Source organism: Topomyia yanbarensis, chromosome 2, assembly GCF_030247195.1.
Source record: "Topomyia yanbarensis strain Yona2022 chromosome 2, ASM3024719v1, whole genome shotgun sequence".
In the NCBI taxonomy this organism is placed as follows: domain Eukaryota; kingdom Metazoa; phylum Arthropoda; class Insecta; order Diptera; family Culicidae; genus Topomyia; species Topomyia yanbarensis.
The window spans coordinates 372001528-372025857 of record NC_080671.1 but is presented as its reverse complement, the minus strand read 5'-3'; the positions used below and the strand labels follow the sequence as shown (position 1 = coordinate 372025857).

At 37.0% G+C, this 24330-nt stretch overlaps 1 protein-coding gene across 5 annotated transcripts in view; it reads left to right on the top strand.

The window, feature by feature from the left end:
- The window catches only part of LOC131684544 (fizzy-related protein homolog), a 52624-nt gene that overhangs the window by 24979 nt on the left and 3315 nt on the right, over positions 1-24330 (top strand). For all 5 annotated transcript variants that reach the window (XM_058967518.1, XM_058967521.1, XM_058967519.1 and 2 more), the window contains exons 4-5: positions 23725-23958; positions 24016-24150. In XM_058967518.1, the coding sequence (XP_058823501.1) occupies positions 23725-23958; positions 24016-24150 (369 nt within the window). The remainder of the gene's footprint in view (positions 1-23724; positions 23959-24015; positions 24151-24330) is intronic.

Sequence of the window (24330 nt, the reverse complement as noted above, 5' to 3'; positions counted from 1 at the left end):
GTTTGGGTTGTATTACTCACACATTATTGTTTGAATTAAATTGTCGCGCTACTGTGATTTCACAATACAATTATGTATAGTGTAAATTGCAACAAATTTTATACAGACTACGTCCAGACTTTATATTTCTCAAAATCCAATTGCATTTTTAATTTTTATTGCTCGCTCTCTTTTCTGTTGAATGCGATTTCGTTTCTTTTCAAGCAGAGTTTCATTTTTATTTTTATATATTCCGTAGATCTATACCTAATGAAGAAGTAATTAGGCGAGACACAAACTGGAACAAGCTAATAAAAGCAAATCTAAGAAAGAGCCCAACTTTTCGATAGAAGATTTCTCGTGCCGATACACTTGGCAAGTTTTGTCGTTGAATTTTACCCATTTAGAAGTTTGGCTGTTTGGAAGTGCTCGCAACATGATCAAAATGCCTCGCTGAGAAATCTGCTAATTAATTGAAACTTACTAATTAGAGCTTTAACCGAGCAAGAAACACTCCGACTGTTCTAACAAGGGGCAGTGCATATACCCGACAATTTCGTTTGATTAATTTGGCATATAATGCTTCTGGATGTATGCGTTTGATTACTATGAATTATGTTTCAATTTATCATCCTTGAGGTACCGTGAAACGGAATTACTTTCAACCCTAAATTCTCATGGGTTTAAACACCAAACAAACCTATAAAGATACCATGAACATTGTCCGCGCCAAATTTTACAACCATCAAAGCACCATGAAATGGTCCTAAAAACCCATAAATATAGCAAAATATCGTTTTATATGGGATCTTCTGGGCCATGGTGATGGTGTTTTCATGGGTTGAACCCATTCCAAACACTATCAAAACACCATGCAGTGTGGGTGAATTTAAACCATGATTATGGGGGCATTATGGGCTTTGCGTGTGCTCGGGTATAAGGTAATTTTGGGAAAGATGCCGAACTCTGTATCTCCTATATAGTCACTTTAGTGCCTCTATATAGGTGATATTGCGAGTTTGTAATTCGAAGAATTACAACTCTGAAGATGTAAAAAATCCTTCTTAATACTCTAGAAAAATATGAATGATTATATGCGTCCAGTTGCATCGCGGAGAACCGAAAATTTTCAGCAACACGCTAAAATTTGGTTTTTTTACATTGCACACATCAATTAGCACTTTTTTTGCACGGTTTTCAAAATTAACACGGTTTTTCGCGCAAATATTTTAAAGGCAATTTTGATTACGTTTTTTTTTCGCGCGGATTTTTCAATTCACAGGATTTCTGCTTTTATTTCAAGACCTGTTGAATGATAAAACTTTAATATTTTTAAAAAAGTGGAAAGGGTGGATCTTGAAGATTCCTTCTGGCCCGCACTTCAACAATCTAGTTGCGTTTGGAACAGTATTAACGAGTAGACGCCAAATGTCCATGCCTGAGGCCATTTTGAAAACCCAGATGGCGACTTCCGGTTCAGTGGAATTCCAAAAAACCCAATCAATATGGGCATTTTTGCAATGGGCTTAACGAGTAGAGGCAAAATATCGATGTCTGAGCCGATTTAGAATACCAAGATGGCGACTTCCGCTCTAGCGGAATTCTCTATAGCCTAATCAGTATGCATATATTCAAAGCGGGTCTAACAAGCGCGTGATAGAGATCAATGTCAGAGGCCATTTTGACCAAGAATAGGCGTAATCATGTTTCATGGAACTTAGTTGAAAATACCTAATCACGAAAACATCAACGAGAGCTGACAATGCTTTTGTTCACCATTTTTCAGTTTGGGATCACGCACGGTGGTTGCAATGGTACCAAAACGTGCGCTGTATTAATTGTGCTTCGGGAGTTGGAGTGTTAGGAATACTTTTGTGGAATGGAAGCCTTCTTCTTTTGATGTATACTAAATCGTAATTAATCCACCTAAAAGTGAGATAGAAAATTGATTTCTATCAAATGTCGAGATAGAGTAATTATGTCAATAACAATGTTATAGACAGTATACTACGAGAAAATTTGCTAAACATGCCAACTCTCCCAAATGTAATGGTTTTGAGAGAAAGCGCGTTGTTTGTGGCAGGCACTCAAAATTATTTTTCGATTTTATCTTTTCTGTGGGATTTTTTTAATTTTTGAAACATTCTCTAAAGTTGTTGGAATTAAGAAATTTCAAATATTTGTCGAAGACGTCAACATTTTTTCATTTCTTATATTTACATCGAAGCTTACAGAGTTAAAAAGTTGTTCTTTCAGAAATTATAACCTCCCTCAATTACCATCGATTTGTGAATGTAAAAATGTAGGTTGTTGCTTTGAATTCGAAGTTAGTTTCTATGTAAATGAAATTTCTGTACTTCTACGTATTTTGTGTACTTTTTGAGAAAATATAAAAAAATATTCTTTCAGAAATTGTACCCGCCGCCAATTACCATCGGTTGGTGGTTATCGTTTTGAATTTGAAGTTATTGACCAACTAAATGAAATCTTTGTACTTTTAGGCAGGTAATCTTCGATACAACGTACCCTCGATATAGCGTCACTCGATATAACGTACATTTTTCCTCGATATAACGTTTTTAATTTATTTTTCAGTTCCAAATTTCTCTTCAATTACGCATGTATTCCATATTTTAGGAATTCAATACGCTACACACAATCTTAAAACGTACTAATTGGGCTTCTAATGAGCATGTTAGGAATTGGCTACTTCATTGAAGGTTGCGAGAGCGTTTTTTCAATTTCATTTGCGTATGATCGTAATTTATTAAAACCAATCATTTATCTCAATAAATTATCCAAGATCAGTAAGTTCTAACTGAAAACTAAAATTGATAATATTTGTGTGACCATTGTTGGTTGGTTTCGAGACTGCGGAATCTTATTCTCTGGACCGAATAGCAATATTTAAGTTCCACGGCATACTGTACCACAAAAAGAGTGACAGATCTTATTTGCAGTTACACGGCAACTGTGCACGCTTTACGATCGGTTTGAGGTATTTAGGAAACCGATTAGCGGACTGAAATATATCTTCAGAAATTCTTGAATCGTGGATACTGTGAAGGAGCGGATTCGGGAAACAAAACCACCGTTTATTCAATAAACAAATCGTTATATATTCTCCAATTTTCAACTATCCTTTCCAGTCTCTATCCCTGTACGCATTTCTAACAACTGACCACTTTTTCTTTTCCTTTTCGCCTACCCTCTCTATCTGTCATCGATTGCCCAGGGACATGACACTAACGCTTACAAGGGCGCGACCCTACAGATACAAGTGGATCTTTTTTCTCTATTCTAGTGATTAAAGTTCATAAATTGCTTTTATTTTATGAGGCGCAGACGGTGGGAATATTAAAAAAACACTTTAGAAGTCCAGACAGAATAATGTAATGACTAATGACTTAATAATTAGGAAAGGAGTCAGAATAAGAATATTTTCGGGGATGGAGACCCGAGCAAAAGAAAATAACTTAATAACAAATGATGTTGTCTGGTTATCACTAGTTTGATAACTTAATTTGTTATCTATTTGGTTGATTTAACAGCCAACATAACAAAAATGATAATAAAGTTTTGTATCTTGTATTTAAACATAATAAATTAAGTTATCACTGATTCCATATTGATAACAAATTATGTTATGCATTTTATATTATTGAATAATTCATCCAGTTATCATTTTCATAATAGTGCTTATTGATGATAACTGGTTGTTTAATGTATTAGTTGTTGATAACTTTATATTCTGTATTCATAATTAGCACTTGTAGTGGTTCCGACAGCATGAAGTAACAAGTTACTTTACGCTTGTCCGGACATGCCGTAGACTCAGGTGATTCGCATTTTCTAATGCCAAAAGACCCTGACTCCTACGGTAGCAGACAAAAAGTTAAGTCGCCGGTGAGCTCTAAGCTTGCATATATGATCCTTCCACGCTTTTCTAAACTTTCTCCCTTCAACACCTTGCTCTCCCTTGAGTACTATGGCTCTAAATATTGAAAAATATACTTCACCTTCCATTCCCTTGCTAATTAAATGCCGTAAACACTGTTGACAAATTGACTCAATAGGTCGTTAACAAAAATGGTTAACAAAAAAATGGTAAAAATAATTAGCACTTGTGTAAAAAAATGCTACTTGGGTATAGCCGATTTACCAATCAATCTAAAGTGTCACCATAATTTTTGACTCACTCTTTATGTAACTATATTGCCTTCAACTGGGAAACTGGAGTAAGATCGTCAAACTGAACAAATTCCTTAAGATTTTCAATTGTCGCATCAAAAACTGCAGCGATAACAAATTCTGTTATGATCCAGTTATTCGCAAATTGGGAAGTCGATAACATAATATCAAAATAATAACAATGATAACAAAACATGATATCAATATGAAATCATTATGTTATCCGCCTTTACTCGGGGATAGCATAAAATCGATTGCCTTGTACGCAGCTCACCTGGGTTCAATTCCCAACCCTGTACATTGTGTTAAAGATTTTTCAAAAGAGATTTCTCTAACCCGTCAAAGGCGAATGACCCTAAGGTTAAAACTTCTGTAATCAAAATAAAGAAAAGAATATTTTCACTAAATTTAATTGATATAAGCAAAAAAATGATTGTGGCATCTTTTTTTCTGGAACCACTATAATTTTCTTATTAGAAAAGTTGTTTCGCACTGCTGGGTAGGTTAGATTTTCAAAATTAGTTACGCGTTATCAAAATTCTACAAAATAAAGTACCATGAACAACAATTCTTTGAACATTTTGCATGTTTCGATATAACGTACAATTCTTAAACCGAGATGTACGTTATATCGAAGTTTACCTGTATTTGTGTACTTTTTGAGAAAATATAAAAAATTGTTCTTTCAGGAATTTTATTCGAATTCGAAGTTATTTGCCATATAAATGAAATTTCTGCACTTCTACGTATTTTGTGTACTTTTTGAGAAAATATATAATAATCTTTCATAAATTATAGCCGTCATCATTTACCATCGGCTGGTGTAGGTTATCGCTTTGAATTCGATGTAATTTCCCATGTAAATGAAATTTCTGTACTTCTACATATTTTACTTTTTGAGAAAATATAAAAATTCGTTCTTTCAGAAATTATAACCTCCATCAATATTACCATCGATTCATGTATGGACAAGTGTAGCTTGTTGCTTTGAGTTCTAAGTTATTTGCAATATAATTGAAATTTCTGTACTTTTACGTATTTTTGTGCACTTTTTGAGAAAATATAAAAATTTGTGCTTTCAGAAATTATAGCCGCCATCGATCGATCTATCTACTATGATATGATGGTGTATGAAAAAGTATAGGTCATCGTTTTAAATTCAAAATATGAAGAATATTTTAAAAATTCTGAACTTCTACTTTTTACTGAATCGTTTCTATCACCCACTATTATTTTGCAACTTACATACAATATTGTATTTCTCTGAGTTTATACGAACATTTTGATATAAAAATATCCATATGTAATATGTAGAGCTATTGAGTAAACTTGTTACATTTCAAACCTTAACTGTAACGTAAGTTAGCGCGCAAATCAGGCTAACTAAAACCTCGAAAAATAGAAATTTTTGAAAATTGAAATCTAGTGCACCCATTACAAGTCTACAAGCGAGGATTTCATTGGTGTAAGAAAAAAAATTAAATTGGTTGACAAACGGCTGGGATACGATTGTTTGAACTGAAAAGCTTATTTTAAGTTTCAGTTATTGTTTTTACAATTACTTCGAATATACATTTTTTATTATTCTTTGATCACCGGTGTTATAAAAGATATACCTATCCAGAGGTGATAAAAAAATTTTGAAATTGGTAAACCAACAGCTATGATATGGTAAGTCAAAGAAGCGTTCCCATTTTTTTCACTGATTTTATTTCACTCTTTTTACTATAACTCGCGGTAGACAACCCTATTCTCCAATTTTCTTCATGCAAATTCACTAAACTTATTCACAAAAGAAGTACCTTTCGTGTTGCGAGGACAGACAGACGTGACAGACAGAAGCCTTGACCATATGTAAAACCTTAAAACTAAGCAAGTCACAAAGACTTTAACTGTAACGTAAGTTGCCGTGCAAATCAGGCTAACTAAAACCTAAAAAATAGAAATTTTTGAAAATTTACTATCTAGTGCACCCATTACAAGTCTACAAGCCGCGAAGATTTCGTTGGTTTAAGAAAAAATTAAACTGGTTGACAAACGGCTAGGATACGATTGTTTGAACTGAAATGCTTATTTTAAGTTTCAGTTATTGTTTTTACAATTACTTCGAATATACATTTTTTATTATTCTTTGATCACCGGTGTTATAAAAGATATACCTATCCAGAGGTGATAAAAAAAATTAAAGGGTTGTGTACAGGACACGACCACGGTGACATTAAAAATGTAGCTTTTTTCAAGAGCGTGCAAATGAATTTTATCTATCACACATATCGACTCATGTTCTTGCTCACTCGCCTGTTTTCATATGTTACAATTTGCTATATACCCTCCCCATTAAAACATAATTTATTGAAGGTCATTTAACGGTAATCTATTATTACAATTAATCAAGTATCTCACTATGTGATTGGCATTATTTGGCTGATCCATCTAGTCAAAATATGCTGGTCTATCCAGAAAATATATTCAAAAGAAAAGTTCCATATTGAGAACTGTGATGAGGAAGCCCACGCCCGCCAACGGAAATATATAGATTCTCCAAGAAATATGAAATTTAATTTTCCATTTAAATTTTCAATAATGTACTAATGAACTTAAGTAAACAATCTTAAGGTTAAGTATTTCTTGATCGATTAGTGGTGGAAAAAAATGAAATTATTTGATAAATTACATTGTTATGCAACGTTCGCACTACCAGTTAAAACGGGTTTTTATGCTATCTTGGTGACATTTTTCTTGTTGCTAATTATTAAAATGTGTTATAACTCTGTAGTGTAAACATTGTATTATTAAACCAATTCTGCCTTTTTTCTATTATATAGGTGTTTTATGTGGTAGTAGGACTGACATAATTATATCTTCAGTACAGCGGTTTGTTTCATAATTTAAAGCAGATTTATTTTAAAATTTAAATTAGTATACTCAACCGTTCTATTTGTTGTATACTTTAAAACGCAATTAGAACTGTGTTTTAAATATATAGGGTAGGACAGATACTCTGACTGGATAAACTGGGAAAACGATTTTAAGACAAGTAACGCTTAAGACATGGCTTGAATTTGAATCGAAAAAGAACAGCCGCTTAAACTGCTGCTGGGACAGTAAGTTCTGTTTTAAAATTTTCCGTTGTGTGCAGTACGAAACAAAAGTGTTTGAAATTAGAAAACAAAAAGTTCTGCTGGGAATGTGATTGATTCCGATGCAATTACACTCAGATTTTTCACGCAGGGGATACAGGCCGTGTAAATGAAAACCGCGTAAATTTCAAAAAAACGCGTTAATGAAAACCGCGTAAATTTCATAATCCGCGTAAAAAACCTGAGTGTACTCTCCTATATAAAATACTACGCTGCTGAACAGTGCAATAACTACAGAAGCACGTTGTCAGATGCCTTACTGAAAAAAAAACATAACCGAAATATGAAACATATGAAAACCAATAGGCTCTTTACCCTACGCAGCTTCAAAGCGCCGTAAACATGGATTAACAAGATACAACGCACACGCATGCATAAAAATAAATATATTTTTTTCAAACGTAACACTCTTAAGCAGCACACACCGTATTGAATTAAATCCAAACCACCCCACCCACCCACTTTGCAAATCATTCTCGGCCCTATTCTGCGCGGCGTGTGACGTGAGACGATTAATCTCACCTCACTCTACGTGACTTTTCTCACCCAATTCTGAAGTGTCACTTCGGGTGACGTGAGACGCCCATTTAACTGCAAAGGGGAATCTCACCTCACCCGAGTCGACTCTCAGAATCGGGTGAAAAATGTCACGTAAAGTGAGGTGAGTTTAGTCGTCTCACGTTACACGCCGCGCAGAATAGGGCCGTCTGTGACACCGTGCTGGTACCCGAAAAATCCGCACACGGCCACCGCTGCCGAAAATGCATAGCGTCTACCGCTTATTGTAGTGCCCAGACGCTGCAGCCATGATCTTACCCGTTCGACATAAGAACAAAAACTGATTCAAACGGGTACGCGTCACCTCTATTTATAAACTAACCGTATATGGTTTAGTCACTTAGGTGCGAGTGTGTGCAAATGCCAACGTTGCCGAAAATCGATAGCGCTTATTGCATCGCCCGGAGAAGATGTTGCTCGTATGGGATAAGAGCAACAACTGATTTAAACGGACATGCGCTGCTTCTATTTATGACTTTTCGTGTGTGATTGAGCCACTAACCTACCCTCTAATGACGGCTGTGTCTGAGACATCTGCCTCACGAATGGTAATTTTCCCGTTTTTCGTGAACTTTTTAATTTTACCAATTTTTAAAAGTCTACTTTTATTGGGGAGATATTAAATTATTACCAATATTTAAGTTAGGTGTTTCTGAATCGGTTGGTGTATGAATGATTAAAATCCATCTAGTAATATCGCAGTTATAAGCGTGCAAACCTTACATAGTTTCGTTACATGGGAGATAGTTGAGATTTTAGAATGACACCTAGCCCCAGATAGTGGAGTAAGACATTTTTAATGTCAAAAATTTGAAATTGGTAAACCAACAGCTATGATATGGTAAGTCAAAGAAGCGTTCCCATTTTTTTCACTGATTTTATTTCACTCTTTTTACTATAACTCGCGGTAGACAACCCTATTCTCCAATTTTCTTCATGCAAATTCACTAAACTTATTCACAAAAGAAGTACCTTTCGTGTTGCGAGGATAGCTTTAAAATCGAGTAAGTAACGGCTAAGATATGACCGCTCAAAGTAAGCGTTCTCATTTTTTTGACCCCCTTAGTATTCCGAGTGTTAAGCTACGCGCATCGAAGCGGGCCTTGTAGTGATAGATTGCAACTGTAAACTCGATTATCTCGAAATGTTGTTTTTCCAAAAATGGCATTTCCGTGATCACGATTTGCGTTGCGTTGCGTTGTGACGATGATTTTGGCGGATTGCACACTGACTTCATCATGTTTGACTGCTGATTATCTAATAAGAGTTGCTTAGGAAATGGTAAGTAGAAATTCATACCAATCCGACCCATATTAAAACCTCAACAGCATGATAGCCATCATTGCCGGCGCCCCCATCTCCATCGTTCACGGGGAAGGATAAAGGATAAGGTAGACAGGAAGTGTTGATGCTCCGCCTACTTAACGGAAGGACGACGATTCATCAGACTCTTCCATAGGTGTCGCGGAGTTGGTAGTTTGGAAGGGTATCTGTTCTAGGATTCGCTCCAAGCAAGCGATGCGACCTGTAAATCTTTTTTTATTAGGTAGTTGTTTAGTTAGTCTTCGAGTGCACGATCATTCGAAAAAGAGAAGATCTTGTTTAGTTTTTGTTTTTTTTAAACTCTGGGCAGCCGGCTACCGAGAGTATACTATGTTCCCTAAACAAAAGCAATTTGAACTCCACACAGCCGACCGTGGAAGTATTGCCTAGAAAAGCTAATCTTATCTGCGTAATGGGCCAGATCACTATTCATTGCAACAGTATTTGGACAGAATTCGCTACTTCTTCTCAACGATATATTTATTGGTTTGAAAACTGCCGTGTGATAACACATTATACAGGCAAAAATAGCGCGAGATGTTATGAATCAAGGAAAGTATTTCTTATTTTCCATATCGGATTTTTTGTGGAATACAAGTATACGAGCGATAATAACGAACACTGAAGGGAAATATAAAGGACTGTTAACCTGATGCACGGGCTTGTTAGCAATAACGGAGCTTGAAATCAGGTTCATAAAAACAGACGCGGCGAATTTTCAATACTTATTGACCCGTGATCATAGGTACTAGTCAGATTAGTCGTATTGGGGCTAATTTCCGATCAACTATTCATTTTTACGGCAATGTTTTCTCGGCTAGATCTGTTCGCACCCTCTCATTCTGCTACTATCGGCAGAAGGCTGATAGCACCCAGTCGTCGCCGGTCTAAGGACCAAATGTCATCAATTGACTTAGACTCGCGTGGAGGTATGAGATAGGAAACTTGTGAGAATTTTGTTATCCCACCGTTTGACGACCTGGCTTTTCCGTGATCACGATTGTCGAAAAACTATTCAAGCGATCATTTTTTTTTTTTCAATTGTTCGAATTTAATTGTTTTAGATTTGATATTTTAGTTGATCTGCTGGACTTCCATCGTTGTCACCGCCGGCCTCTTTTAAAGGCGGTATCGGGGCAAAGGTCATAGCAACGCTAATTATCAGACGTTTAATTTTTTATAAACTTATACTTGATTTTTAGCTGAAAAATGTACTAAAACTATAACTATAACTTTGATGTCATAGAGTTATTTCCACAAAAAATTCTAACTTTCCTCAATATTCTCTCGCATGTAATCCCTTAATCAGTTTTCCCTCTGGTTATCGTAAAGGGCGAACACGAAATTATTGCGACACCGAAAATGTCATGCCAATTTTCTTATAATGTTTAAAATCAAACCAAAATTTTTGGGTAGTATATATTTACTTCAAAAACCAAAAGAAAAGTTAATCGATGGAGCCTTGAGTGTAAAATTGAACGCATTTTCGCTTGAGGCCCTCCATCAAAGTCTTTACAGTGTCATCCGGTACCAGTTTCTCAGTTTTTTCCATTTTCTTAACATGTCCTTCTCGTCTTTGACCGTCTTCTTGCTCTTCCGAAGTTCCCGCTTCATCATTGCCCAGTACTGCTCCACCGGGCGCAGCTCCGGACAGTTTGGCGGATTCATGTCCTTTGGAACAAAATGGACAGAATTAGCCTCATACCAATTCCAAGACACTTAGAATAGTGGCATGATGCCAAATCTGGCCAAAATAGCGGAGCTTCGTCGTGCTGCTGCAAGAACGGCAAAAGGCGCTTCTCGAGGCACTCAGATTTGTAGATCTCGCCATTTACTGTGCCCTTTGTCACGAAAGGCTCACTCCTCAGTCCGCAAGAGCAGATGACCTGCCAAATGAGATATTTGGAGGCGAACTTCGACATTTTCTTCTTCTTAAATTTGACGTCCACATAGAACTTGCTCTTGCCGGTGAAAAACTCCAACCCCGGAATTTGCTTAAAATCGGCTTTTATATACGTTTCGTCGTCCATCACACAGCAGCCATATTTTGTCAGCATCTTCTCGTAGAGCTTCCGTGCCCGAGTTTTAGTCGTCGATTGTTGCCGCTCATCGCGGTTTGGGAAGTTCTGTACCTTGTATGTATGTAGTCCAGCTCTCTTCTTTGCATTCTGGACGTAGCTCTGCGACATGCCGATCTTTTTAGCCAAATCACGGCTTGAGACGTTGGGATTTGCTTTAATTATCCGCTTCACCTTTCCCTCCGTCTTTTTGTTCTCCGGTCCCGGTTTTTTTCCAGCTCCTTTGCCGTGGTCCAACGTCAACCGCTCCTGGAACCGCTTCAACACTCTGGAGACTGTTGAATGGTGAATGTTCAATATTTTTCCCAACTGCCGGTGCGACAAGTCAGGAAATTCCAGGTGTTTGGAAAGAAGTTGTTCTCTCGACTCGCGTTGGTTCACCTCCATTTTCGTTGAATCGAAAAACACGACTTCGAGTTTGACAGCATGTAAACAATACACATCAATGAGAAAGTGTGCAAAATTTGGTTGATTTTTACCCAATGGTAAAAAAGTTATGCCCTGTTGAATGTGTCGCGTTCGCCCTTTAATCCTACAGATTCCTACGATTTGATCGTAATGATTATTTGTAGGACGTATGCGTGTATACGTCTTCTTTGTCAATTGATTCAGCTTTGGTGGTACAGGCTGCTGGTTTGGAGGTAATAAGCGAAACACGGTGGTCCAAAACACTGTCTGAAATCCAACAAATCTGTTCGTGATGTGGTTGATGTTGATGAAGAGTGCGTGGAATTTGCTTGCTGTAGATGTTTTTTTCTTCGTTGCTGTACAGAGTTTTCTATAGTGTGCTGTCTGATCACAGAACTGACACATAGGACTTGCCCTTTATATGTACACAACGTATTTTGAGAACTTATAATACCTCCTATTTTGTATTATAGATTCGTGTAAGAAGGAACACCCGGGGACACCCAAATTTTCACAACACGAACGCCGTTGGAAATACCCTGGAAACAGATTATCAAAATTACTAACTTTACGGATTCTATCTCTCCGTATTTCGATAGAACTGTAATGAATTTCGGTTGTACAGAGAGATAAATCGTGTCGGGGATAAGTCTACAACTACACCAATTATAGAAACTAAAAAAGCTAGTGCTTGTTCTTTCACTGAAAAATGTACTATGGAAAAACGATAACTTTGATGTTATAAAATCATTTCTACATAGCTTTAAGAAAATTCAAACTTTCTCAAAATTTTCTCACAAATAAGTATGTGACTTGTAAAAAAGTGCCATGTTTGGAATTATGAGCAAATTATTTTTTTGTGTGTACTACGAGTACAATCCACCATAACATACCACACGTATATTCTAAGTTTTTCGAGGCACGGTAACTCTAAAAATTACACTTTCTGAGCAATAAAAAGCCTACCTCGATACTGAATATCAAAATCAGTGGAGAACATTCATGGCAAAAAATATCAATTTTCCAATTAAACCATTTCCTCGTTGTTCGTCATATATTGACGTACATCAACAAAGCTCGAGAAGGAACACAGACAAATGCTTAGGACAACGAAATTCAAATATTTCAATTAGCAATGACTACCGTCTGGCGGCGGCAACCTGCTGTGCCAAAAGTCACGGTCAATTATATTCCGAGTGATGCGCCGGAATAAAAATGTACATAGCAACTCCACCCGCTCAAATGGAAATTAATGTTGCATTCAATCAGTTGTGATGCAGTTTTTACTTCTACAGATAGTTTCGTCTGAAGCTAAAACCATAACAATACGGTTTATTGTTGCTTTGAGTAGCAAATAAAGTACACGGAGATTGCGTTGTTCCGCTAATACCAACCATCACGATAAGGGAAGGGAAGTTGTGTACAATGTTTTGAGCGTTAACTGCAATAGCGAATAATACTTTTACTTTTCCCATGTCGTAAGTGGTATTGATGCATGCTTCGGAGTTACTGAACTTGATCATTCATGTATGACAATTTAAATATACTAAGGCATAAATGGTGCTGGTTTGGCGAGTGAAGGCGATGGTCTCAACCCAGTCGTAACATATTCGAGCTCAGCACAAATTCTCAATTAGAACAGAATAGTTGCAATTCTGTATGCTGTATGTAGCCTGTAGGCTAAGATCGTTTGCAAAGTCCGTCGAAATCTGAGGTCAGAATCTAAAACAGAATTTATTTCCGATGCTTCGAATCATTAGATATCCCTCAGAAAATTATGAGGTAATATGTCTATTTTTGAATTATTTGTACTAATCGATTGATAATTCTGGCTGGTTGTTTGTACTAAGTTCCAAAATTACGAAAATATTTGCGTTCTGTACACTCAAAGTATTGATAAGTACAAATACTTTTGATGCATGTCTCACATTTGTTTTTTTTTTTGCAATTGCAGTTCCTATACTTGAATAAAAATCATGACCATACCCAATTCGCATAGAATGTATGAAGAAAACGAAACAGGAAGTCTCACTGTCAGTCAAGCTCTTCAAATTGGAGCAATCTAAAATTCTAAGAAGTTCGTCAAAACATTCGTTGGTTATTTATGTTTGTTTCGCCCAAAGTAGAAAATGCAACGAAAAAATTTATATTGAAATCATGGTGCAACCGCCGTAAAAGTGCTGGATTGCAAAGCGTATAGCGCTTCGAGTTTATGCCGCTATCCAACTAACAATGAGCTCTATGCAAAACTCGGAGTCAACGAACGGAAGGCTTCGGTCACTGTTGTCGTTGCACTTTTTGATATTTTGTTGAACTTTGAATCAATTTTCGTTCGGTCACACGTAAGTCTAGTGCCCAGACCGAGTATTGGAACATGTACTTACGCGTTGATGGTGACAGTTGATAGTTATATCAAAATGAAATAGGATTCCGATTTCCGTTTGAGCCCATGTTCAACAGGTTTGATAGATAGGGTAAAATGTGTAATTTGTACCGCTTTAGAAAGTCTTAGCACAATTTTCTGAAAAACATTGCGGTTTGGATAAAAAAATTTCATCAAATTAATACAAATAAATCGCCTGTGTTAAAGGAGGAGGACCAAGCGCTATTTTGAGATACACATCCTAAAACGCTATTGCATCCAATGTAGCACTAGAAACTCCCGCATCGGTTTATTTTCTAGAACTCACATAGCAATCGAAAGGAAATAAGTGATCCTAAATTTCCTATGTTAATGGTAAATGATCCAAAAACGTGTGACCAGAAAAAAATTGTGACGCTCAGTTTGGTTTGGCTTAACGCAAGCCAAATACTGAAGAATTCTTGTCTGGCGGTTCAAACGGTGAATCACATGTTTAACAAGTTCGATAATAGTTTGTAATAAGCCGATAATATTTTTATGCATGCTTATTTTCCGTCCGCCTCTGCCCGCCTGTAACTGACGCCAGAGAGATAGCTCCATCACTGGACCATAGATCTGGGTAACCATATTCACAGATTTTTCTGTAATGTCACAGATTTTTTCACATTTTTTATCACAGATTCTTTTTCTCATTTTGAATAAAATTTCACAGATTTCCACAAAATTTTGGAAATATTGTGATTTTTCACAGATATTTTCGAAATTTTACACAGATTTTTTTTCGGTTTTAGTCTTCACAGATGGTAAAAAGATTTTTTTGAGCGAAACACCGATTTCAATGTGGCATCCCTGCCCCACTCAGAAAAATAAAAATATGAATAAATATTGAAGAATGGTCTGGCGGAACATAGAATAATAACTTCACAATTATTTACATCCCATCCCACACCAACTGAAAAGGTGTAATTTTTTTTCAATATACTCTATTCAGACGTATTTAAGAGCTTAAGATGAACAAAATTCTAGTGTGGTGCTATTAATGTTATTGTCGTCAAAATGTATTATGTACATTATATAGTAAATGCTATACATCCAAAACCAACCCAGTAAGAATCACTTACATTAACGTAAGGACCGCAAAACGCAAATTGTAAGAGTACTACCATTGTGCAAAAAATGCAAGAATTTTTCTTGCATATGACGCAAGAAAAAGAAAAAAAATCCCTGTATCTTAGAAATATGTGAGATTTTTTTCAAACTGGGATTTCTTATTTCAAAAAAATTCAGCGGATGTACCGCCCTTCCCTAGGTTGAGGGGTTTAACGGTATTGCAATCATCATCAAGCATATTGCGTACATCAGTGCTAAATTATCTCTGACAGACAATTGCTGTAAGATGGTTATTGCATTACGTCTTGATAGTGATGCATCGAGGAGACCGAGAGGGCTTATGGGCCTTTTTTATATTTTGTGTTTCTTCATACTCTGCGGCCGCCCATACTAACGCTCAACCACTAGAGAGCGCGCGGGCGTGGCCGGCTGGCGGGTCTACGTGGATTGATTTTGACTGTGGGCCGTATTGGAAGACATTGTTCCACAGTTTAATGGCAGTGTTGGTAGACGGGGCCCACAGTGAGGGTCATTGAGTGTCCATTACACTGCCCCGAAAAATAATGAATTTTTGAGGCTAAGTGAAAATAAGAAAGACAATTTAATTGTCTACAACTTTGTCGAAGACTGCTAGTGAAGTTGGCTTTGTTAAAAAAGTTACTAAGCGTTAAACGAAGTGATGTCTGAGTCAGTTTTGCATGGGGCATAGCAATGCATGGTTGTGTATCAGTACTCGGTTCCCGCGATCTATACATTTTTGTGAAATAATGGTTAGAATTAGCTGAACATTATGTTCAGGCGAATTATAGTACATGATACGAGTTATGTTTTGGCTAAAAAAATTAGTTCCACCTGTGACCACATACAGGGCGCTAACACTAACTTTTCACAGAAAAGATATAGCATATCGGGATGATCGGAAGAATTACTGAAAAATGTCTCTTCTAAAACTTTGTAGAAGACACAATCTCTATCTCTCTCCGTTAAAAATTAGTGATGGCGCCCTCTATACGGAACTAAAATGTTCTAACCAAAACATGACTCGTATTATTTACAATCATTCTTCTGAACATGCTATAGAGCTAAACCTAACCATTATTTCACCAAAATGTTAAGTTAGTGGGAATCGAGTACTGATGCACAACCATGCAGTACTACGCCCCATGCAAAACTGACTCAGACATCACTTTGTTAAAAGCTTTATACCTTCTTTCAACAAAGCTTGATTGACTAGCAGTTTTCGACAAAGTCGACGACAATTAAATTATCTTTCTTATTTTAACTTATACGCATCGGCACACAGTGCCACATTGCGGCGAAAATGCGAGCTACTAGGTTTCTCCATGCAAATTGTCAAAAAATCCTATGCAAACTTCAGGCACGTTTGTCCGGTAGCTAGACTTGTTCGATTTGCTTCAAATTTGGAGCAAGTACTCCTGGTGGGACTAGGAATCGACTCAGGGGTGGGTCGATAGGGGTCATTTTTTCTTGTCACTCTAGTGTCCATTTATCGGTCGACTTGATCATCGTGCACAGGCTAATTAAATTAATTTAATAATTAATTTAATTTAATAGATAGGGTAAGGTGGGGCAAATCCGACCTAGTAAATGGTTTTGGCTCTAAAATGCTCATTTTACATCGGATCAAGTCGTTTTATTTACCATATATTATATATTTGGATCTTGGGAATATCTTGTGATACAAGCGTTATACAAAAATGTTCATTTTTGCTGTTTTCAAAAATGGTGGGGTAAACCCGACCCCCTATGTTTTTGGTTGATTTAGTGCAGATATTATCCAAATTTTATGGGTTTTCAATGATAAATCAATGCATGTTGTGTTATTGAATTGTAACATGAAGAAAATGGAGTTCAATGTCAATCTTGGAATGCTAAAATCACGAGCAGTAGCACGTAATGATATTCCCATTTGCATCGGAGCAATTGCTCGACGAATACTATAATCATCACGTTTTTGTGTCTTTCGTTTGTAATTATGAACCATTTTGCATAAAAATAATAAATAATAACGATAAAAATATATTTCAATTGGAAAAATAAAAATTTTCTTAGCAAAAAAGCGGTCGGATTTACCCCAATATTTAGTGGTCGGATTGGCCCCACCGCGTCATTTTTCATTACGATGCAATTAAAAATTATATGAAAAAGGTTGAACTAAATTCTTCTATGCACTTTGTAGGATTTTAATCAAAGAATTTAAATCCAATTACATTAATTATGCAATCACTTTAACAATCAGAAATAATCTGTAGTCAATGAAATGCTGTCATACCACCATTATGATTATTTTCGATGCTCTACACAACAACATTAATAGTAGTTCGCGTAGTGCTTCTGATTTTCGATAACAGAGGGGGGTCGGGTTTATCCAACGGTCGGATTTGCCCCACCTTACCCTACATAAGTATAAATTTATTAGTTGTTGCTTTGTAATAATTGTAATATGTCTATCTGTGTATGTGTTCGTCTGAGTATTTATGACAGTTGAGTCAAGAAATGGATGCAGAACTGGCGTATATGATATTTGTGCGGTCGGTTCAATTCATTCGGGAAGGTCGAATTGGATAAATTAAGGTAAAATTAATTTACCGACGCACGTGAATCATCCATTCCCAGTCAGCATAGCATGATGAAATTCTAACAGAATGCAATTGTCGTTAATGGCAAGTAAACAACATTTAGTTAGATTGCATGTTACATGTGTTCTTTTCATCTATTTCATTAGTCAGTTTCTTTTGTACTTCTATTAGTTTACATCTCGCGTGTTTTTTGAGAAGGGCCAATAAGCATGCTGTCAAAATTCACTTTGTGAGAAAATTCCAGATAAACCGTAACTCGCCGAGAATAGATTTTATGAAAGAGAAAAGTTTTCTCTTTCGTCTGTTGCTGTTAATCGGCGATTAATGGTTTGTCCAGAATTTCATCCCAAAGTGAATTTTGACAGTATGCTTATTGGTTCTTCTCAAAAAACACGCGAGACTTTTCCATTACTCATGTATAAAAATAGTATCGGTCAATTTATACACTTCTAATCAATCTCTTTTCAATTTTCTTTCTTTGTTCGGCATGTTATGATTCCTTTTTATTATTATATCTGTATACTATACTCTAGCTATACTCATATAGGTACAAACGCTCTTGGCCTTCGCGATAACACAAACATGGTCACAAACGCGACCATGCAATTGCAATATTCTACACATACTTACGCCCGCGATTTCGCCAACATTAAAACACCCCGGTAGTTAAGTAAACGTTGTATCATCTATAAATTTACAAACGCGGTTTTAAGCTTTAACTCACTACTCGCGCGATCATGAAACGGTCACATCCGGAAGTCTAACCGTGATCCTAGTAGTCTAGACTAATGCCTCCAGTTGAATCAATAAAAAAATGACGCTTATATTCACTAGAAAACACGGCGACATGACCTGGAACTCTAGTGATATGGGGACACTTACTCTCTTCTACCATCTGTACCATACACTAACAATTAAGCATCAGACCGCCACATGATCATAAAATCGAAATTATACACGTCGCATACACGTGACAAACACGTTAACATACAAATGCTTGATTCCTTCACGACCGTCTACGGTACCTACACCCTCGATCTCACAAGCATAACATCCCGGTGATAATGTCTCAGCGCTAAGAAATTTTCAAACGCGGTCTCAAGCGTGAATCTAAAAACTCCCGCGCTCGCACGATCATGAATCGGTCACTTCCGGAAGTTTCAATCCTTGGTATCAGCAGGCTAGGTCCATGCCTTCAATTGGACCAATTAAAAAAAGAAAGCTCTCATATCCACTGGACAACACGCTGCATGACTAGGAACTCTAGTGATATGGGGTAACTCACTCCCTGTCAGAATGTGAATTGTACACCGTAAACAAAATATAAGAATGAAGGTCCGCATGACCATCCAAGAACGCACGCGAATATGTGAATTGCCACGCGGTTATAAAATCCAGTTTTGTACACGCGAAGTCACATAGACGCGAGCACACGCGACAACCACGTTAACATACGAACGCTTAAGCCCTTCGCGATCAACAACGCACATCTACGCCCGCGATCTCGCAAATTTGATAATAGCCCGGTAATAAAACGTTTTAAACGTATAAACGCGGTCTCAAAAGCGAACCTACAAACGCCCGTGTTTGCGCGATCATGAATTGGTCACGTCCGGAAATCATTATCCTCCGTCCTAGCAACTCAGGTCCATACATTCAGTTGTACCAATCAAAAAATAAAGCTCATATCCACTAGACAATACGTTTCATGGCGACATGACTGGGAACTCTAGTGATATGGAAGATCTTACATTCTGCTATCATCTGAGCCGTACACCAAAAATTATGTATTGGATTCACAGTCCGCGCGCGATCGTCCAAGAACACACGCGAATATGCGAAAGGCACACGGTTATGAAATAGAATTCATACACGCGAAATTACATGCACGTTAGCACACGCGACATACAAACGCACACGCGATCGAACACGTTAGCGTACAAATGCTCGAGCCCTTCGCAATGATACACGCGATCGCGAAGTCTCTACGCCTGCACATATCTGATCTGTGCAATGAATATTACATTCAGAATCATGGCCAGCTGCAATTGGCCTTAAGCAAAGTTTTAGTGGGCGACATTGCCTGTCTCGTCTGCAACTGTAGTGTGTGATTCTGACGGGGAGCCTTTTCGAGAACCTTGCTCTACAGCTCCAGTAGGACAACTTTTGAAAAAAAAAACTCACTCCAAAGCACGAAAATCTTTTTCTGGTGTAGATACGTCAATGGAGGGGACATTTACTTCGGCCAATCGCCTGAAGAATTTCGCAAAGTTGCTTTTGAATATGGAGTACGCGTCGATGTAAAAATGCCGGGATATTGACACTGAAATATAATGGCAAACGTCGGTTAATATACAGTTTTATTAGAAATACATTCAGCACGTTCTTTTAAAGCTCCTGAAGCAACTGAATCTCCATTTGATCCATTTTCTGGCGTACACATACATACCTCCAACCCACCCTGGGGGCGGGGTAAGTTAACTGGCTTTCCGCGTCCCATATTTTTGTCTATAAAAACAAAGGTAATATAGCAAACACTAACTAAAATTCAGAATTGTTGTCAACAGTCTACTCTTTTATGCAACGTGTTCTAGCTACCTGAAAAATGAAAACTGAAAACAACAACAACTAGCCCCGGTCTCTCCTACGTCTCCATTTCAAACTGATGTTTTTTCATTCACCAACCAAAGTTATCATCTCTAGGACAATTTTTCAGAAGGGCGTTACAGCAATATGTAAACAATATGGGTTTTCGCATTTTATTGAAGCTTATGCATTAAATTATCATATACTTTGATAAGAAATAGAAAAGAACGGTCTGGACCACCTTACTAAGACTTTTAAAAAAAGGGCTTATGTCAACTTACTTTATAGGGAAAAAAGTTGTTATTAAGCCCCCATATTTAATTTAGTTTTACAGCAGTTATGACAAATTTTTAGCGCTTTCAAGAGTCTAGCGATGCTTGAGAGAGCTCATTGCCTATTATTTTCAGCTATGGTTACAATTATTATAAATCTAACATTAGTTCCCCGAAAATCAACATTGAGTGCATTACACCCTTATCACATATTTACCAGCAGTACGCCCTGCATTACCGACGGTTTTCAATTCCAATATGTTGACGCGCCCGATACAACAGCCTCTTGTTTGAAGTACGGTGCTGTTGAGCCCTTCGTTGTTTATAGAGTAAATTAATCATATTTTACATTTTGATTGATAAAACCATCATGGTTCTTGCATAATGGATTGGGTTTCCATTAACTAGCTATGCTAGTCTTCAACTCTGCGATCAAAAAGATTATTTAAGGGTAAGTGATAAAGCGGTTTTATTCATGTCGAGATTCATGTAAGTTTTCCCCTTCTGATGGTCAATTAAGTGTTTCTGCAGTAACTCTTTACATACTGTCCCGGTACGTTAAAAAGTGCTCAAGAATCAAGGCTACCAATGCTTCACTGTTTGTTACCGATGAGCTTCTATCAACTACATAAGCAATGTACATTGTACAAGGGCTTTAGTATATCAATACACTCAAATCGGAGACGCTGTTCCTTCCTTTGCAAATGAGTAGGATGTATTTCAACATAGGTTTAGTTTTATTAATTGTGACATCTCAATCTAGCCACAAACCGAAACAGAAAAATGTCCATAGCGAAACGGTTAAAAGTATTGATCTGTGGAAACGTTCGACGAAAGTATCGCAAGGAATGTGAATATTAAATGTTAAATATAAAGCAATAATAAACAAAAAATACATTTTATTTTTACGCACTATGTGATTTCACTTCACAATCTAATATAGCTTCATCTATGGCATCCGAATACGATAAGATACAAACAATCCACTCAGTTATTCCAGTTTCAAATCAATTATACTAAGCAGAAATTACGAAGGAATCAATATCAGGTACTTTAAAACCTGGAAAACTGTTTCTCTACAATACGTCTTAGATTGACTTCAAAGATCGCACGTCACTGAAATAGCATCAGCCCACATTTGAAACAACGTCATGCATACAGTAATCTATTGAAAATTGTTTTAATTTGTTGTATTTGTTTGGGCCCACGGCGAGACGATTATAATAACGTGCATTGAATGCATTTGTTTTCGAACAAAAATATAGCGTTGCATATACAACATGAGTTTGTTGAGGTAGTATAGTAGCTCTTGAAAATACAATAAAGGCATCTATTTGGTTGATCCATGCGGCTCAAGTGAATTGATACATCCTCCGATAACAACCCTCGACGTATACGTTTGAACGGTTTAGGATTTCGATGAAATAGTTCACTCTCGTGTCGTACCATGTCATCAATGGAACAAACATATCTCACACATCACAATGCAGCTGCGAACGAGAACGGCTGTAGTAAATGATGGACCAGCAATAACGTAACCGACTTGTCAGTAATCCAGCAATCTTTTTGTCGTTTCGTACTTTTTCATCCTACTTTGTGCGTAGCATGACAGTATAAATGGTTGTTTCCTTATACTTAGTTGGATTCACGATCATCTAAAATAATAGTTTTAAGTTTAATATTTACTATGCATTTCACATGATGTAGTTACCTTTATTTTGTATCTTTTATAACGGGAAGAGGTTCCAAAATTTAAAATAGCTAATTTTACTTGAAAAAAACCACACGTGATTAAAAACCAACGAAAAGCCGTAGCAGCAAAACGAACTCAAAACAAGGCTGATGTCAAAAGCCGCAGCAGCACTAGTTGATTATCAAAGGACGGTAAAGAAGGGCGTTATGATGTACTGATATATCAAAAAGGCATAATACACATTTTCTCGTATTTCAGAGCGGAAACATTTTGTTCCAAGGATATGCAAGTATAATATGATGCATTCACTTATCATGTTAGTTTTGGCTTTTGAATTTGGTTTCCATCTTCTCGTGTAAAAAAATAGGAATTAAAAAAGTTTTGAAAAACTTCAATGCGGATTTCCTCGAAAGCGTGTAATTGCTGTACCGCCCTTCTGAAAAATTGTCCTAGATCTGTTCTGTACAAACCAGTTTAGGGTAAATGTTGACATGTTTTTCGTTTTCATGCTTACATGAATAATAAAAAGTATGTTCAGGGTAATTTTGCTTGAAAAACCTAGTCAATACCCCAGTAGAGAGATATCCACAGGGTCAATGAAAATGAATGGAAAGCGATTGAGCAGCTCGGTTCAATGTAAACAATGAATGACGTAAACGAACAACTGCGAATTGAACATAGTAGGGCATGATTTGAGATTTGTTCGTCCTTCAAGTTTAAAACAACATGTTGAACATTTGCAGCTCTGGATGGGACTAAGAATCGACTCAGGGGTGGGCCGATGGGGGTCATATTTTTTCTTGTCACTCAAGCGGTCGCCTTTTTCCAGTTCGACCATTGCAGACATTCAATCTCGGGTTGCAACCCATTTCAATGGTTAGTGCAAAACACATGGCTTTCTACGTAGATAACCCACAATGGATTAACATTGAGCGTATTGATATCGCTGTAGTTATTCTGCAAATGAGTGATATGATTGTTGTTTCCGTAATTTCATTGCAATCTTAAATGTTTTCAACAAGATGTTGATTTTAGAGCACTCTTTCAAATATTAGTTCAAACATTGTAAATCTGTTAATGGTAGATTTACCTAAAAAAACCGGCTCATAATTTATCAATGTCCCGTCATTGAATTGATCCTTCGTGCATAAAATATAAATTCTTTAACGGGCAAACTAACATAATTGCATGTGTCTAGTGTTTCCGTTGATATATCGAACTTTGAAAAATGAGACTAGCAGCTTTCATTATCAATTAGCGTGTGAATGTTATTGAATAGCTGTACATGGTCGTTCATGTTATCACTTGAAATGCATTTTTACACATCATTATCTCCTGTGCAGTGCATTGAACTATACTCATTCTTTTTCGAGTTGATTTTGCAGTTTAACTAATTCTCTTTAACTTTTATCTCGCTACCATAGGATTACAATGAGCAGTGCCCGTACTCGCTATCACCCGTTAGCATTAAAAGTCAAAAATTGCTCCGATCGCCACGGAAAGCGACCCGTAAAATCTCCAAGATACCTTTCAAGGTGTTAGATGCACCGGAACTACAAGATGACTTCTACCTGAACTTAGTGGATTGGTCCGCTCAGAATGTACTAGCAGTGGGGCTCGGTAGCTGTGTATACCTGTGGAGTGCTTGTACCAGTCAGGTAAGTCACTGTTGGCCAAAAAGCTAAATCGATTATTAATACATTTTACCTCCTTAGGTAACACGGTTGTGCGATTTGAGTTCCGATGCCAACACCGTCACGTCAGTTTCATGGAGTGAACGAGGGCACCAACTGGCGGTGGGTACGCATCATGGATACGTCACTGTGTGGGACGTTGCTGCCAGCAAACAGGTATGTGCTACCGAAAAAAGCAATATACGTTCGAAGAGTGTGCAAATATTTATTGTTTGCTTAGAGAAAACACTTTTATAAAAAGTGGTTTTTTTTTTACTGAACGTTCGAGCGAGCGTGTAGGTTCTGCAAACTGACTGGTTATGAAGTAGCCCAGAACAAAGAGATCGCCAGTACTGG